The following is a 15,387-nucleotide window of genomic DNA, read 5'->3' on the forward strand; positions in this document are numbered from 1 at the left end:
ATTTGTGTGATTAAAGTATAAGTATAAAAAAAAGCATATTTGATTTGACCTTTTTATTCAAATGCAGTTTTGTACAAGTCATGGGAAAAGAAATTCACCAAGTAATTACAACTGGCCGTTTTGTAATGTAAACATTTACTGTGATATAACAGCATAAATAGATGTATGCAGATACATATATCATCCTGTTTGGCAAGAAGCAGTAATAGATGAGCCTAACTGATTAGACTAAAGCTGCCTTTTAAGAAATGACCAAATGCAAAAGAAACTTTAAATGAATTATTTAAATCAATAACTTTAATCATGATTTCTATCAGCAAGTGGGAAGCCTTGATTTAAACCAACTGACCTTGTTTACCTCATACCTGCAGGAGGACCAGTGGGCCAACACTGCCCCACACCTTGGAGGGAGAGAGGCTATGACTTCCACACCCGATTGGTTTCAAGAAATTTTGTGAGCATATTTGCCAATATTTTTTAAATCTTAAAACAAACTAGAAAGCCTTATATGCCAGGAGACACCTACTCTCTTGTCAGTCATGTGCTTTAGCAATCAGTCTCATACTCACCTAACACCTTACTTACATCTCAGAGAGGTTTCTATGAGTACACAATATAACCTGACTCCGCAACATGGCTTTTAAATTGCTTCAATTCTCACATCCCACAAGATAGTTCTCCTACTTAATCCTTATAGGCACTAGTTTCGCTCAAAACAAGAATTAGATTTCTCATTCTCTAACATTTTCTCTTCATTTCTTCACCGACTTCCCACTAAATAAACTTTTTTTTCCCCCCTCCTTAAACCTACTGGGAAGATCTGTAACGCTCTACTCTCCTCTGTGCACTACCTTAGTCAACCTTTGTCCTCCTCAAATAAGATTGTTAAGAATTTGACAGTGCATACTTCAAAGTGATTTATAATATTACACCAAAATTATGCAAATCACCATAACATTTTCTTTTTGACATTCCATAAAGCAAGTAATTTTGCTTTACAGGAAATCTGGTTTTGAGATCTCCAGATATAATAGTACAAGTTACACTAGGTTTAGGAGTGTCTCCCTTTCAGCGGGAACACAAGAAAGAAATTTGTCTATGTTCCAAATATGGAAAAAAAGTATTTGGTCACAGGAAGTCGCAGAACAAAATTGCACAGGAATGCTAAAGGAAGCCATTGTACCATTTCTAACTGATATATTTTTAAATTCTGACTGAACATGGACAGCCTCTTTTCATTTAACAATATTAAACACATCTTTCAAACATGAAGTAACTACAATGAAAATGTTAAGTCAAACACAGTACTTATATACTGGCAGAGGTATGATCTAATGACTCAATTCAACCTGTTTATAAGCCTTAATGCAGACCTGTACCTATCAGAAGGAAGCATTCCCCTGAGTTCCCTCCTAAGATGAAGTTCCTTCACACCCAGACAGTTTCCACAGACAAGAGAATGTGCCTCTGCCTTCCTGAGTTATTATGCTGTAAGGAAAACAAGTTAACACATCCTACAGAAGATCAGCAGAACATTCTCTCCCAATGAAACAAGGTATCTTTGTATAGAATTATAAAATGGTTTCGAAGGGACCTGAAAAATCAAGTAGGTTCAACCCCCACAGCAATGGGCAGGAACACCTATGACAGTTCTGGAAGACTGACTTTTCTCCAGGGCTGTCAGTTGTGTGAATCTCATTACTTGGTGGGGGAGGGAAAAGAGGGAGAATGACAAACAATCTGATAAGCTTTCCTATTCAACATGCAAAGACCCACACATCTGCAACAATGAGACTTTCACAGCAGCTGCTTCCAGAGCAGAAAGCAGGATCATCCTTCAATGCACCCAAGGCAAGGCATATTATATTCTATACTTTTCCTTAGACAGATGGAATCACAACTTCTGAAAACCAGCAAGAGATAAAGATTTTTAAATTCAAAACTAGAAATTTTGAAAACTGTCGGTCTTGACAGCCATACAATCACAGGCCAGATCTAACTACAAGAGATATATTTATAAGATGTGAGAATATCACCACTTGAGATGACATTCAACAACAGCAAAATTCCTTCTGTTTGCCTCAGAACAAGCATGCCAAGTTGTGAGGACTAATCCAAAAGAAAGGAAAAGAAAGTCATAGCAATCAAATGCACTTTACCACACTGGAAACACGACTCTTCCTGCAGGTGTAAGGCAGGGACAAGGCAGTAAACTCCTGCTCTGTATCTGTATGGCTGCACGCCTGTCCTGCACAGCCTCCCCTGCCTCCCTGCACAGCCAGCTGGTAAGGAAAACATGCTGACAAGGCACAGGGAGCTGCAGCAGCAGTAACTGGAAACAGCAAGCGAGAGCAACCCCAGGCACACTGCCAGGACACACTAATTCTGTGATAAAGTTTCCTGTCCATATTTTTTTAGATTAGGCAATTTATATTAATATAGTCCCTGCTGTGGTGCTTCTCCCTGCATCCCTTCACAACACGAGTAGCTGCAACTTTTCCTCTGGCAGCTACAGAACTCCCATGCAGCTCCACAATGACCCATTTTCTATCCTCCCTCAGGGTGGTTTAGGTTTATTTCCTCCATCTTTTATTTTGGGGGTCTGGGAGAAAACTGTTAAATTTTCACTCTTTTTTTTCTCCTGCAAAAGCTGGCCTTCCTGTATGAAAAAGAATGCATGGGCATATTCATACATGAGAAAGAAGTACCACTGCAAGTGCTAGATTCCAAGAAGGGGTCACACCAGTAAGCCACACAGCCTGTCTGCCCTTACAAGCCTTGCAGCAGCACTGTCTTCTGGCGAATATGCTGCAGGTGCAGTGACAACTAAGTGTACCAAGGCCAATCTCCACCTGGTCCTTGCACAATGTGTACCATATCCAATGCCCTCTTTCCACAACCCAAATGATAGAAGGGTAGAGCTCAACAGCAACTGGCTGAACTTTTCAAACAGTTTTTATTTCCGTAACTAAAATATAAGGAATGTTTTTCTATTTCAGCAAGGGGGTTATGTCTTGATTCAGACTCAAGTGAAAAATCAAGTCCACCACTCAGTAAAGGAAATAAAAAACAGGTTTTCTGTTTTCTTTTGTCTGTCCTCAGGTATAGCCCTCTCTCTGACAGCCAGGAACTGCAGATCAACTCAATGTACCTTGGAACATGAAGCAGATCCGAGAGGACTCTTCCCTACAGACAAACATAACCTGCAGTCATAGCCAGAAACTGTCTGACACACAGTGATCCAAACTGTTAGTCAGAAACGTGACTCAGTGTTGGAGACTCCCTCAAAAAAAGCCTTGCAGGGAAGAACCCAGCTGTCCCTTTAGGAAAAATAAAAGAAGGGAAGGAATTTTCAGGAGACAGAGCATTTCTCTTTCACCAGTGATCCAAGGTTTGCTCCCAACCCATAACGAAATCCTGTCTTGACAGATCTGTGGACTTTAGTAGCATAAGGGTCAGTGAAACAGCACAATGAAGAGTAACCACCAAAGTAAGCAAAGTTACCTTTTAACAGCACCATGCAAACTAACAGCCGTACAGACAAGTTTCTGTCCTGGAAAACTCACGACCTGGGTTGACAGGATGCAACAGGTGAATGACACAGAGAACTTCAAGTTGAGCAGAGAGGAAAGCTAACAAGTTACCACAAAGCAAGTAAACATCTCCTGACAGCACGTCCGGAGAGAGGAGACAGAGACCGGGGCTCTTCAGATGCACGAGAAACTGACAGCCACGAGAAACTGACACTGCTCCCCAGACGCCTCCGACCCCCTTAGCAAAGGGATTCTCTCCAACAGCGCAACCGCTCAGTCCCCGCCGGCAGACACCGCGCATTACGGCCGGCGCTGGGCTCCGAACCCAGGCCGAGAGAGTGACCCCTTCCCTCCCGTCCGCCGGGCCCCTCTCGGGTGACGCCGCCAGCCCGGCCCGCACCCCGCCAGACCACGGGTGCCTCAGCGGGATGGGCCGCCGCCGTCCCTCTTCCTTCCAGCACCTTCCAGCGCCGCCCGGCCAGGCCCGGCCGGCAGCACGACGCGGACGGGCGGCGCTGCGCCTCCGGCTCCGGGTCGCAGGGAACGCTGCGGCGCTCGGGCCGGCGCAGGCCGCGGGGCGGGACAGCGCGTCCACGTCCCCCGCCGTGAGTCACGGCCCCGCGGGCGGCGAGGAGACGCCGCCGCCCCCAGAGCCAGCGCGAAAAGTTACCGGCGCAGGCCGCGGCTCCCGGCGCTGCGCGGCCGCCGCCCCCCGTGGCGCAGGTGCCCGAGCCGCGGGCGGGAGGGGCGGCCCGGCCCTGCTCCCGGCGCTCTTGCCGGCGTTCTTCCCGGCGCCGCGGCGGAGCTGCCGTGATGTCACGCGGGCCCGGGTCACGTGCAGGCGGCGCCCGCCCCTCTCCGCCCCCCCGGGTCCCGCGGGACGCGAAGGCTCCGGGCGCGGGTGATTCCCGGGCGGTGGGACAGCACGGGGGCCCGGAGCCCCCACCCGCGCCGCGCCCGCCGGCCTCACCGCCTGCCGGCCCTCAGCTCAGCCCGCAGCAGCGGAGCAAAACCAGCTGCAACAACACAACAATCCCAAAGCAGGTGCTGCAGGAACAGCGCGCGTTCCCCCTCCGCAGAGAACCTTTTGCTTCCCGCATTCGCCAAGAACTTCCTCAGTGGTGCGGTATCGGTAAACAGAGTAAAAAAAAAGAACATGGCTTCGTGCTGTCCTAGAGATAGGAAATAGAATTCAGTTTAAATTCACTAAGCATTCGAGCATGAGCAAATTAAACACGTTACTCCGTCCAGCCGAGCCCCGTGAAATAACCAACCCTGCCCTGAAATAACGCGCCTGCTTCACAAACAATTTGGCACCCTTACTGAGACCTTACACACAACTTTCTAACGCTGCAAACTACGGAAAGTTTTAAGCAAATAAACAGGTACCAAAGAGCTGGGTTATGAGCCGCTGTGCTTCATGACTCCAAGACTTCTTTGCAAACGCGAGAGCCATGTTTCCTTCTTTCCTTAAAAAAGAGAAAGCTGAGAACCTCATTCACTGCCCTCTATGCACTTCGGCGTGCAGACAAACACTAAGTAGCACTAAATTCCTTTAACTGCCTATGATTTTTCCCTCTACACGGCACCTACGAGATCCTCGGCCAACGATCCAGCGGACGCACAGGCGGCAGCAGAAGCCGGGTTTCGTCTCACACTCGTCTAATTCGACCAAGTTTCGTAAAGAACAACCAAAACTGGGCAAAACCTGCCAACGCTGGGCAGCCTCTTTGCCAAGAACCAGGAGCAGCAGCAGCTTTCCATTCCACACGGGCGTCCTCAGGCTAACCCGAGGGATGCGACAATTAGCGACCTACGGCTGCCGGGCAGTGCGCGCCAGGCCGCCTTCCCTACTTCTGCCCACGAGTTTACCCAGGAGCACACGCACAGCGTCAGAACACTGAAACCTCGTGTCCGAGAGCGAAGCTGCGGCGGGGGTGACACCGCTGCGCCCTCATTCCCGCCGCTCCTACCGAGCGCCTCCGCGGCTGCAGCCCGGGGCGAAGCCTCCGCAGGGCTGACAGCGGAACTCAGCGCCGCCAGCCCGGCGGGCCCGACGCGGCTGCTCAGGGGGCTGAGCGGGGCTGTCCCGCCGCCGGGTTCCTCCTCCTCGGGGGCGGGCTGAGCGCCGGGAGAGCGGCCGGGGCTGTGCGCTGCGAAACGCCGTCCGCGCGGGCCGGTGGCCGGCGGCGCTCGGTTCCGGGCGGTGTGCGAGCGCCATGGCGGGCGGGCGGGGCGGTGCCGTCCTGTTGCTCCTGGCGCTGTGCCTGCAGCCGCCCCCCGCCCGGGCCCGCAGCCTCCGCTTCGTGACGCTGGTGAGGGGGACAGGGGGACGCGGGGGGAGCCGGGTCGGCCCGGGATGGCCGGGCCGGCCCGGGGTGACGCGGTGCCGCCCGCAGGTGTACCGGCACGGAGACCGCTCGCCCATCAAGGCCTTCCCGCGGGACCCGTACCAGGAGAGCGCCTGGCCCCAGGGATTCGGGCAGCTCACGCAGGTGCGGTGCGAGGCGGGGCGGGCGGCGGGAGCCGGGCCGGGGTCCGGACCGCCGGTGACGCCCGGTGCCGTTGCAGGTGGGGATGCGGCAGCAGTGGGAGCTGGGCCAGGCCCTGCGGCGGCGCTACCGCGACTTCCTCAGCGACACGTACCGGCGGCAGGAGGTCAGTGCCAGCCCTCCGGCTCGGGGAGCGGCGCGCTTGGCCGCCCCACAGTGGGCCCGGGCCGCCGCGCGGGCTAGGGCTGAGGGTGGCTCTTTTGGGAAGCGAAACGCCGGCGCCGGCACTCGTCTCCAAGTACTTTCGTTCCTTAGCCCGTTCCCACTGCAAGAAGAAAAAGAAGGGCCCAAGCACAGGCTCTGTGCTGAGTCTGGCCGCGGGTTGCGAAGGCAAATGCAGCCAGAGTTGTGAGACTATTGAAGCCACCCACTCTGAAGTCCAGGGAACTAAACAGCAATATTTGTTGTAGCTGGTATTTGTTTCTTACTCGAGCTTATGAGATTTTTTTTCCTGTTACAATAGCTCACAAGAATGCAGCCCGTGTTGGCCCTGCCCTCCCCAGTGCTCTTGAGGTACAATCTTACCAGAGCCTGTAGATATTAGTAGTAGTTACTGGCCAGCAATGACCCTCTCATTTCCTTTCAACTGTAAAGTATTGACAGTTGCCCAAAGCTATTCATTCCCCTCTCTCTCATTAGGATGTCCTCACACTTTATAATAGTTCTTGAAGAACTGGTAGGTTTCTTTTGGAAAAAAGTCACAGAGCCCTCATGGAACCATGTACTAAGCATAGACAAAGTTATAAAAGATTAAAAAAAGTAAGGAAAGAAAAAATTCTCCCAAGTACCTCTGCTAATAATCAACTGGTACTGAGTCAATTGAAACATGAACAGCTGTCCAGATGAGAGACTGGTTCAGATGGACAGCAGGCAGCCAAGGGCCCTTGTCCCAGTACAGGCTCTGCACCACTTCAGTTATTTTATCTGAGTTCAATTAAGCTGATTGTACTGATGGGGCAAACTAAGAATCCCCATACACTTTTCCTTGTTTCTCCCCTTCTAGGGCTTCCCAGTAAGAACCCAGCTTGTCACAGTTCAGATTACATCCCTACTTGACATTTACTTCATCAACAAAACTTCCAGCATTGGCTCAAACACAGATCCTTTAACTATCCTCAGTATTTCCTTTCCAAACATACTTCACTCTTATACACCTTCTGCGAGTTGGAACTCTTTTCCTTCTCTTGCTTGAGAAAGAAAAACAAACCAAGATGTGCAAACAGAAGCTGTTCTGCTAACCAAGCCTGAACCCTTGCTCAAGTTGAGCAACCTCCCTTGTAAGAAGTGTTGCCTTTGGGTGACACCATATGACCGTCTGTCACCTGACTCAGCGACAAGCTGGAGCCTGGCAAAAGGTGCTGAAGAAAGCATGTATGCTCAGGGCTTAATTGCCTGGGGTTTTTATGATACTTCTATAATTAGGTCCTTATCTTTTAAAATATCTCATTTCTTTAGAGCTTACAAAGGATAAAAGCAAACCTGTCTAAAGAGTACAGGGTCAGTTTTTTCAAGCCACTGTTAAGAGGTAAAAGTAGGCAAACACTGATGTCAGAGAAAAGACTAGTTGGGACTGTAAAGTCTTTGAAGTACACTTCACATGAGAGAGATTATACAGAGTATATCTATTTTATGTTTCTGTCCTAACACTTAAAAAAATCACTATCTTTACATTATATTTCATTCTTCCGGCTTTTTGTTCTTGTTTTGGATCAAACATGCTGTTTCCTGGGACATTCTTGTATGATTTCCTGTTGGTCCTCTTGTTTTATCACTGGTTTCTCTAGTTTCCCCTTAACTGTTTTCAGTACACAGATACCAGAATACTAAATACTTTTGCCATGTTGACCTTCTGAACATTGCTGTATTTTTCTCATTTCTCCTTTTTTTTGGCTCAGAACTCTCTCTTCTGAGCTCTAGAATGGTTAAGTCTTGTCCCATTAATCCCAAGAGTACACAATGATCAGATAAAATCCCAACCCTCCCTATTTTTGTTTACTCTCCTGTTAGTCAGATCACTCTTGTCTTTTTTTCTCAGATGGAAAAACTGATGCTTCAAGAAGCCATTTCTTTTCCTGAGCACAGTCAGTCATTCCTAGAACTGACTCCTGCAGAATGCAGGAGTTTGCCTCAGTCCTGATCTGCAAATATAGCACATTTCCTATCTGTACCCATAGTTTTCTGCATCTTTGTCTTCCTCTTCTCTGATCCTTCCTCAGACTCAGACTCCTTTCTGTCTCTAACCTCTGCACACTGCACCTGGGTATCCCATTGATCCAGACCAGACAGCTCCAGGATTAGACTGCAGATTGTCTTTGTGTGTGTCCTTACAGTTTTGTGCAGGCCAACAACAGCAGGCTCGGTCTCTCTGACTCCTGTTCCTCTGCTGTCCATGAGCAGCTGCAGGGCACTTGGCAGTGTTCCTGGGCAAGTGCATCATCCTGTGCCTGAGCATCACCACTTCCAGGAGCGTTAATAATGGTGCACTGTCCCTGTCCTGGCAGATCTTCATCCGCAGCACAGACTGTGATCGGACACTGATGAGCGCAGAGGCCAATCTGGCAGGCCTCTATCCCCCAGAAGAACAAGAGATGTTCAACCCTAACATTTCCTGGCAGCCTATCCCTGTGCACACAGTCCCTGAGTCTGACGAAAGGGTAAGTTCATCTCAAAGACATGTATTGACTACTCAAGTAGTGTAGTGTCCAAAAATATTTGCTATAGTCTTGATTCAGATTGTCTTGAACTTCTCTTGGGACCTACCTTGCAGAGGTTTTTGTATTTTCAGAAAAAGATGAGAGAATTGAGGGGCTGGGTTCACCCAACATGTCAGGTGCAACACCTGAGCAGACCACACATGATCTGGAGTAAGTCAGCAGGCAGTACTTGAGGCTGTTTACAGATGCAGTCAGCGTTTCATTACAGTTGTGCATGTTTACTGCAAATTCTGTTCTCCAGCATTCTTGGTGATCTAGCTGCTCTTGTCTCTGCCCAGCTACTGAAGTTCCCTTTGACCCCTTGTCCACGATATGAACAGCTACAGACTGAAACACGGCACTCAGCAGAATACATAAATAAGACCAAAGAGAATTGGGTAAGTGATTGTTTACATGAGATAAGGTGGTTCTAGGCTTGTCGTTATCACCTTCGTATAATCAGAGCTCTGAGAAAAGGGAAGGGATACCAGTGCATATAATACAATATGAGATTAGAAAATTGAAGACCTTTCTCTTTTCTCCAACCTACAGCAATTCCTGGCGATGGTGGCAAAGGAGACTGGGATCCGGGATATTTCTCTCGAGAGTATATGGAGTGTGTATGACACACTGTTCTGTGAAGTAAGTCTGGCCATCATCTTATACCCACTGGAATCTGGTCTTTAGGATTCACTGGATTTGGTGGCAATTATTTTACAAAATCCCATGAAACAACTTTTCACCCTACAATTAGAAGTAATGTTCTAATTTCAGAATAATAACAGTTCCCACTCAGTAGAGGCATGTGCCAAGAATTACCTATTTTTGCACCCTATAACCTCCCACTCTGTAGCTCAGATATATATCATGTCAGAGTCAGAAAAAGTCCCACCTGCATAATATGTATCTCTTGAAAGTCACAAGAAAATGACTGCAATCTGAAATCTTTAGCTTGTCTGTTGATAAGCCTAAGTCCAATACGGGAAATGAGATCTCTGCAAACTGAAGAAACATTAAATTTATTATTTAAGTTAGGACCTTAATTAGGACTACTCCTGGTGCTACCTCTACCTCTCTGGTTCTTTAAATCAATCACTTTTCTTTCTGTGCTTATGATAATGCCATATCTAAAAGAAAATAATGCTATCCTAAGTTAAGTGGGGTTCACTCACACCTGTTTGTGACATATTTTCCTTTGTCAGAAAAAGACTCTAGAGGCAGATGTTACCCTTTACCATTTGGGATGGGGGCACCAAACTCTGTATTTGAATTGATTTCTGTTAAAAGCACATCTCAGGAAGATTTAAACAAAATCAGAAATTGGGTTAGCTGTGCTGTGGTAATGCTAAACTAAAGGTCACATATCTAGGATACCTCAAGTTGTTACACACAAGTTTCTCGATGTATAACTGTACAGTGTGATCTTTCATGTCAGACTAGTGAATTGTTGAATTATGGACACAACCAAAGCATTCTGACACTCTGTCACACTAATTCTTTGAGTGTGCAAGACTGCTTTGCTCACTGGCAGTGGTTTACAGTGGTGTGCACTATTTTGGGGGTGTAAAAGATAAATGAGCAGGGAATTGCACTTTTCTATGTAAAGTAGCAGCTTGGGTTGCTACAGGCTGAGAATATTCCAGTCCAAAGCTGCATTGTACTATGTGAATCTGCCCTTTGTATCACAAACCTCATTTCATTATTGTCTTGTAACAATCACAGTGAATCAACTTCTATTGGTAAAAAAATATCCTTTGGTCAGAGAGATCAAGAATTTCAGATCTTCATTTTCAAGAGTCACTTAATGAGCTTGCAGATTGGGCCTGGAAGGCGAGCTGACAACTACTACAATCCCCAAGAACTTGGAGAACAGCCCACAGTCCCAAAGCAAAACCAGAATGTTGTTAAGGAAAGAGTGTTTCACACTCAGAACTGTACCCTCAGGCTGATTGGTCTCTTCAGCTTCTTTGGTCTTCCTCCTTTTTAGTAAGTCATGCAAAAAGTGCCCTGAAGAAGATTGTTTTTCTCACCTGAGCCAGTACAGTCATTCTGCTATCTAGATGGAGACAATAAAAAAGTCCAAGAAATAGCTGAACTTACCGGCTATTCTCTTTGTAAATTAATGAAGAACTAACTATATATCTAAGCTGCTGATGGAATTTCTCTGAACCACTCAGACAGAATGGGCCCTTAAGGATATTCAGCCTTAACTTCTGGAAGTCGAATGGGATGTGGCAAAGAAAATTGTTCTCAGTAATGCTGGAAAACCACAACTGCTGTTTCTCTGCCATTATAACTAATCCTTTCATGCAGTGGTTGGCTGCAAAGCAAGTTCTTCTCTTGGTTCCCAGTTCTTGGGCTCCTGGGTTTGAGTACGTGGCTTTGTCAGTGGTGCATCCCACTTCTCTGTCCACAGAGCACTTGCTAACTTTGTCTAGTGTCTTTCAGTGGCCCTCAGAGCCTCCAGGGAAACAGGTGCAGGTACACCAGAAACCCTGAGTTTGTGTTCACTCGCTTATCTGTTTTTTTTTTCTTTGACCACATGCCATCTGCAGGGCAGAATTAGCCACGTGTAAAGTTAATGCCCTGGGATTATTGTATCAATTACAACATAACCTTGCATTCCAGCTGTGCTTTCACAGAAATGTAGCTCCTAAGTTGCAATCTTTATTCTTCTCATTACTATTTTCTGGAACAACATCAAAACCCACATATATTCTTTGTATCCAGCATAGCAGTGTGAGATCAGAAGCACAAATAGGAAAGGGGCATATTGCATATTTAAAATAGTGTAGAAAGCAGCAGCAGTATGGGCAGGTCTCCAGACATCCTCCCCTTCTCTGTTTAAACAATCTGTGACCTGTGCTACCTGCACATGAATATTCTGTTTCTCTTTTTAGCAAGCACACAAAATGGATTTGCCTGGATGGGTGACTCCAGAAGTCATGACTCAGTTGAAGGAACTAAAAGACTTTGGTTTTGAATTTCTGTTTGGGATCCACAATCGGGTAGAAAAAGCTCGTCTGCAAGGCGGTGAGTGCATCAGGGAGGGAGCCTTGTGCTGCTCTGTCTGGCTTTTGCCTCTTACCAGCTGTTCCCTTTCCTCAGGGGTCCTGCTGGATCACATAAGGAAAAATCTAACCAAAGCAGCAAATGCTTCTGCCCATCAGAACCTAAAACTACTAGCCTATTCAGCGGTAAGTTAGAGCTGGGGCTGGCTTTTAGCCACCTCCTCCTGCCTACAGGGGATTGGGGTTTGGTGGTAGCTTTAACCCTTTCTAGCTTCCCTACAGCCCGTGCAGTGATCAGGACATGCATCTTTGCCTCTGACTGGGTGGGAGATACAGTATCTGGCATCATTGTTCTGGGATCCCTGAGGAAAATTCCCAATGTGTCCTTATTCCTGTTAGCTCAGGCTTATGAACAAGACTGGCAGACTTTAGGAAGCCACTATTTATTTGCTAGATGGGTTGATGCTACTCAAATATGATGTTTCAGAAGTGTGGATACAGTTGTCTCCCCTTTCCAGCAGCCTACTGCCTGGAAAGCCAAGCATTTCTTCCAAATTGCTCTCTAGAGATTAATTCTCAGAAAAACAGTGCAGTATATTTATGGATGTTTCACTTCCCCCCCCTTCTCTGGCACCATCACAGACCACTGTTCTAGCAGAAGAGTTCCTCTCCCATTTTCCAGATGGAAGTTTACAAAGGTGACGTCCCCTCGGCACTGCCTTGTCCATTAGTGCTATGGTCTGAGCTGCCTTGCCACATCCCTAAGGGTGACTGATTTGGTTTTTTTCCCTCTTTCTCAGCATGACACCACACTTGTGGCACTGCAGATGGCTCTAGATGTCTACAACAAGATTCAAGCACCATACGCCTCATGTCATTTATTTGAACTGTACCAAGAGGATGATGGGTGAGGGCTGCAGTAAAGAAGTCTGCTGTGATTTCACCTCGAGGGTTAGACACCTAGGCTAGGCTCCACTCCTGGGGCATGCAGTCTTGCTCCTAGTGGAAGACTCATGAGGAAAACTTATCACCAGAATAAAGGAAAGGGTGTGCACACTTAGTTTTTGGGAAGGGATGACTTCAACTAGAGGAAAAAGACCACCTTGCTCTGTTTTGTTTTCAGTAACTTCTCTGTGGAGATGTTTTACCGGAATGAGAGTGGGAAGGAACCCTTCCCACTGACAATCCCTGGCTGTCAGCATAAATGCCCATTGCAAAGATTCTTGGAACTCACAGATCCTGTTGTTCCCCAGGACTGGGAGCAAGAATGCAAGGTATCAAGCAGCATGCATGACACAGGTGAGCCTAGGCTTGACCAGAGTGTGGCAGAAGGGGAAAGTCTGGATGATACCATGCTGACCACTTATTTTCTCCATTACAGAACTCTTTGTGGGTTTGGCTGTGTGTGGATCCATTCTCCTTCTCCTCATTATTCTCCTCCTGACTGTACTCTTTCGCATACAGTCTCAGCCCCCTGGCTATCGGCACGTTTCCAATGAAGGAGAAGAGCAGGCCTGACAGTTGCTTCAACTCCTTCCCAGGCAGTAGGAAGGAGCTGTGTTGCCCCTAAGGATGATTGGGCACCTTCAGTTATTCAGCAGTCTTCTATTTTGGCCTTTACTTCCAAGAACAGAACTGGACTCTATTTCTGAATACTTTCTAAAGGTGATATCCTTTAGAAATGAGAAAAAGAACTGAGCTACTCTAAGGAAACGACACCTTAACTTTGAAGCCAATATACTGTGTGGTGCTCTGGTCCTCATACAGTTCACCCAGTCGGGATTCCCAACATGGCCAGTTTCAAGTTTTCCTCCTTTCAAGTGACTGTAAACATTACCACTCACCACGACTGTGGCAGAGAAGCTTGGGCCTGCAGCAGCTGCCACATTCAGTTGCATTTCTCTTCAGAGTCAACCCACTTTGAGTGCTTTTCCCTCACACCATAGGGCTGCTGATGGTAGAAAGGCTGGACTTGAGCTGGGGGTGCAGCTCACCAACAATGCACCAAGACTCATCTACTGTCCATGCAGAGGGAACTGCTGCAGATGATGGGAGAAATGTAAAGTGTTTATTGAGGTTGCTGTCAAGTAGTTACTGCTGGCAACTGGGTTTTTTCCCCTCTTCACATTGTGGGTCAAGAGAGGACTGTACTGAAATCAGGACAAGCCTGAAAACCTAGCAGTTTTCAATCAATTCTAGGATTTGGCTCAGAGTAGAATCAGAGTAAACCCAAAAAAGCTCTCTCATAAGAGAGAGCAATTCCTGTGACTGAAGCAAACCCACACTCAATTTCTTGTGCAACGTTGGCTCTAGAAAGGAAAGTCCCTCGAGATAAGAAACTTGGTTTCTGTCTAAAGATCCCAAGTTTAAATTTTACTTCCCACATCTGAACTTCAAGGACCTATTAAAGGGAGTATCTAGTACTCCAGGTAGTCCAGATTTCAGCCCAAGGAATATGCTTTACTAGCAGAATGTTTTTATGCTGTAATTAAGAGATGTAGCAGAGCTGTTTACCTAAGGCTAGATTAAATGCCAAGTTCAATAGTTTTTCTTCCTCTCTTTCCTACTGGATGCACAACAAACATTAAGGATCAGAGTTGGCAGGTGACTGTGGATTCCTTTTTTGGACACACTTGGGCATTTTGTCCAAAGTGTGATTCTTTCTCCAGCCTGGCCTGTCTACACACTGCAGTTGCTGCAGAGACCTTCACACCAATTGCTCACTACCTGCCTTGTAGTTTTTGGCAGAAAATGAGAGACTACAGCAGGCACCAGAAGCACAGGCTCCTCACGTGGTGAAACTGCACATTCACTTCCTACTTTTACTTCCCTTTCTGGTGCAGTTCCCTTCCCCTCTTGGATGCAGAAGCCAGTTCTTAGGTTACAAACATTTCCTTTTGTTCCCCCTAAGGAGTACCATGGGGACTTTTCTCCACACCGTAATCAGCATCTGCCAGCATGGGAACCCTAAATCAGCAGAAGCAGCTTGCTGTTCTCAGCATCTTCCTCACCTTTTTGTCCTCTGAAGATACAGACTAGGTCTCCTGCACAGCAAGACAGTCATAAAGAAAAAACTACTGCCTGTGAGAACAGGCACAAGAAAGAGGTAATAGAAAGTGCATTTAAGAGGACCAGACCTGTTATTTTTAAAGGCACCAAATTTTGCACATACACAGAAAATGTTTTTATGATGATTTAGACATTTTGACTGTGAATGACTTTCTGTACTTGTTCCAATACATTTCATTATTAAAATCAATTTCTCACTGAACTCTACTCCTCTTCTCTAGGAGTTCACAGGGTTAGCACCACTGTGCTCAGTGTTGGAAAGCAGACAGAATTTACTGCAGCATACCCCCTCATCAAAAGAAATTCCCTGTTTCACAATCCCACACATCGCACAGGGAGATTTGACATAAACTGGTTTTGACTGCAGCAGCTATTCAGGGATAGAGCTGATGAAGCATCCTGTCCAACTTGGAGGGGTCTGCTGCAGACCCAGCACTATGTCTCATAGCCCTCCTGTAGAAAGGTTTCAAAATTCTCCCCTGCAAAAGCAGTTCAGTAGTATCCTCAAAGCAGCCACTCTGTCAAAGAA

The 15,387-nt window shown here is 46.9% G+C and overlaps 2 protein-coding genes across 6 annotated transcripts in view; one reads left to right on the forward strand and one right to left on the reverse strand.

Moving 5' to 3' along the window:
* NR1H3 (nuclear receptor subfamily 1 group H member 3) overlaps positions 1–5,632 on the reverse strand; it is a 30,767-nt gene extending 25,135 nt beyond the window's left edge. The window contains exon 1 of one of the 5 annotated variants that reach the window (XM_059849368.1): positions 5,507–5,632. The gene's annotated coding sequence lies outside the window, so the exon portion shown is untranslated. Of the gene's footprint in view, positions 1–3,151; positions 3,174–3,504; positions 3,891–4,203; positions 4,329–5,421 lie in introns of those variants that run through there. The other 4 variants (XM_059849365.1, XM_059849367.1, XM_059849366.1 and 1 more) reach the window with 4 other exon arrangements.
* Positions 5,633–5,641: 9 nt separating this feature from the next.
* Positions 5,642–15,060, forward strand: ACP2 (acid phosphatase 2, lysosomal). The gene is made up of 11 exons (XM_059849372.1): positions 5,642–5,848; positions 5,933–6,028; positions 6,105–6,191; positions 8,587–8,739; positions 9,078–9,176; positions 9,331–9,420; positions 11,679–11,811; positions 11,887–11,975; positions 12,590–12,696; positions 12,913–13,088; positions 13,171–15,060. The coding sequence occupies exons 1-11, from the start codon at positions 5,753–5,755 to the stop codon at positions 13,305–13,307; spliced, it is 1,263 nt and encodes a 420-aa protein (XP_059705355.1). The 5' UTR covers positions 5,642–5,752; the 3' UTR covers positions 13,308–15,060.
* The last annotated feature ends 327 nt before the right edge of the window (positions 15,061–15,387 follow it).

The sequence above is a fragment of the Haemorhous mexicanus genome, chromosome 6 (genome assembly GCF_027477595.1).
Source record: "Haemorhous mexicanus isolate bHaeMex1 chromosome 6, bHaeMex1.pri, whole genome shotgun sequence".
Lineage (NCBI taxonomy): Eukaryota > Metazoa > Chordata > Aves > Passeriformes > Fringillidae > Haemorhous > Haemorhous mexicanus.

Bases quoted from the DNA above. Each gene is read 5' to 3' on its own strand.
- ACP2 (XM_059849372.1), top strand. From the start codon at position 5,753: ATGGCGGGCGGGCGGGGCGGTGCCGTCCTGTTGCTCCTGGCGCTGTGC. The intron at 12,697-12,912 runs GTGAGGGCTGCA...TTTTGTTTTCAG, and splicing joins CTGTACCAAGAGGATGATGG to TAACTTCTCTGTGGAGATGT. The intron at 13,089-13,170 runs GTGAGCCTAGGC...TCTCCATTACAG, and splicing joins AAGCAGCATGCATGACACAG to AACTCTTTGTGGGTTTGGCT.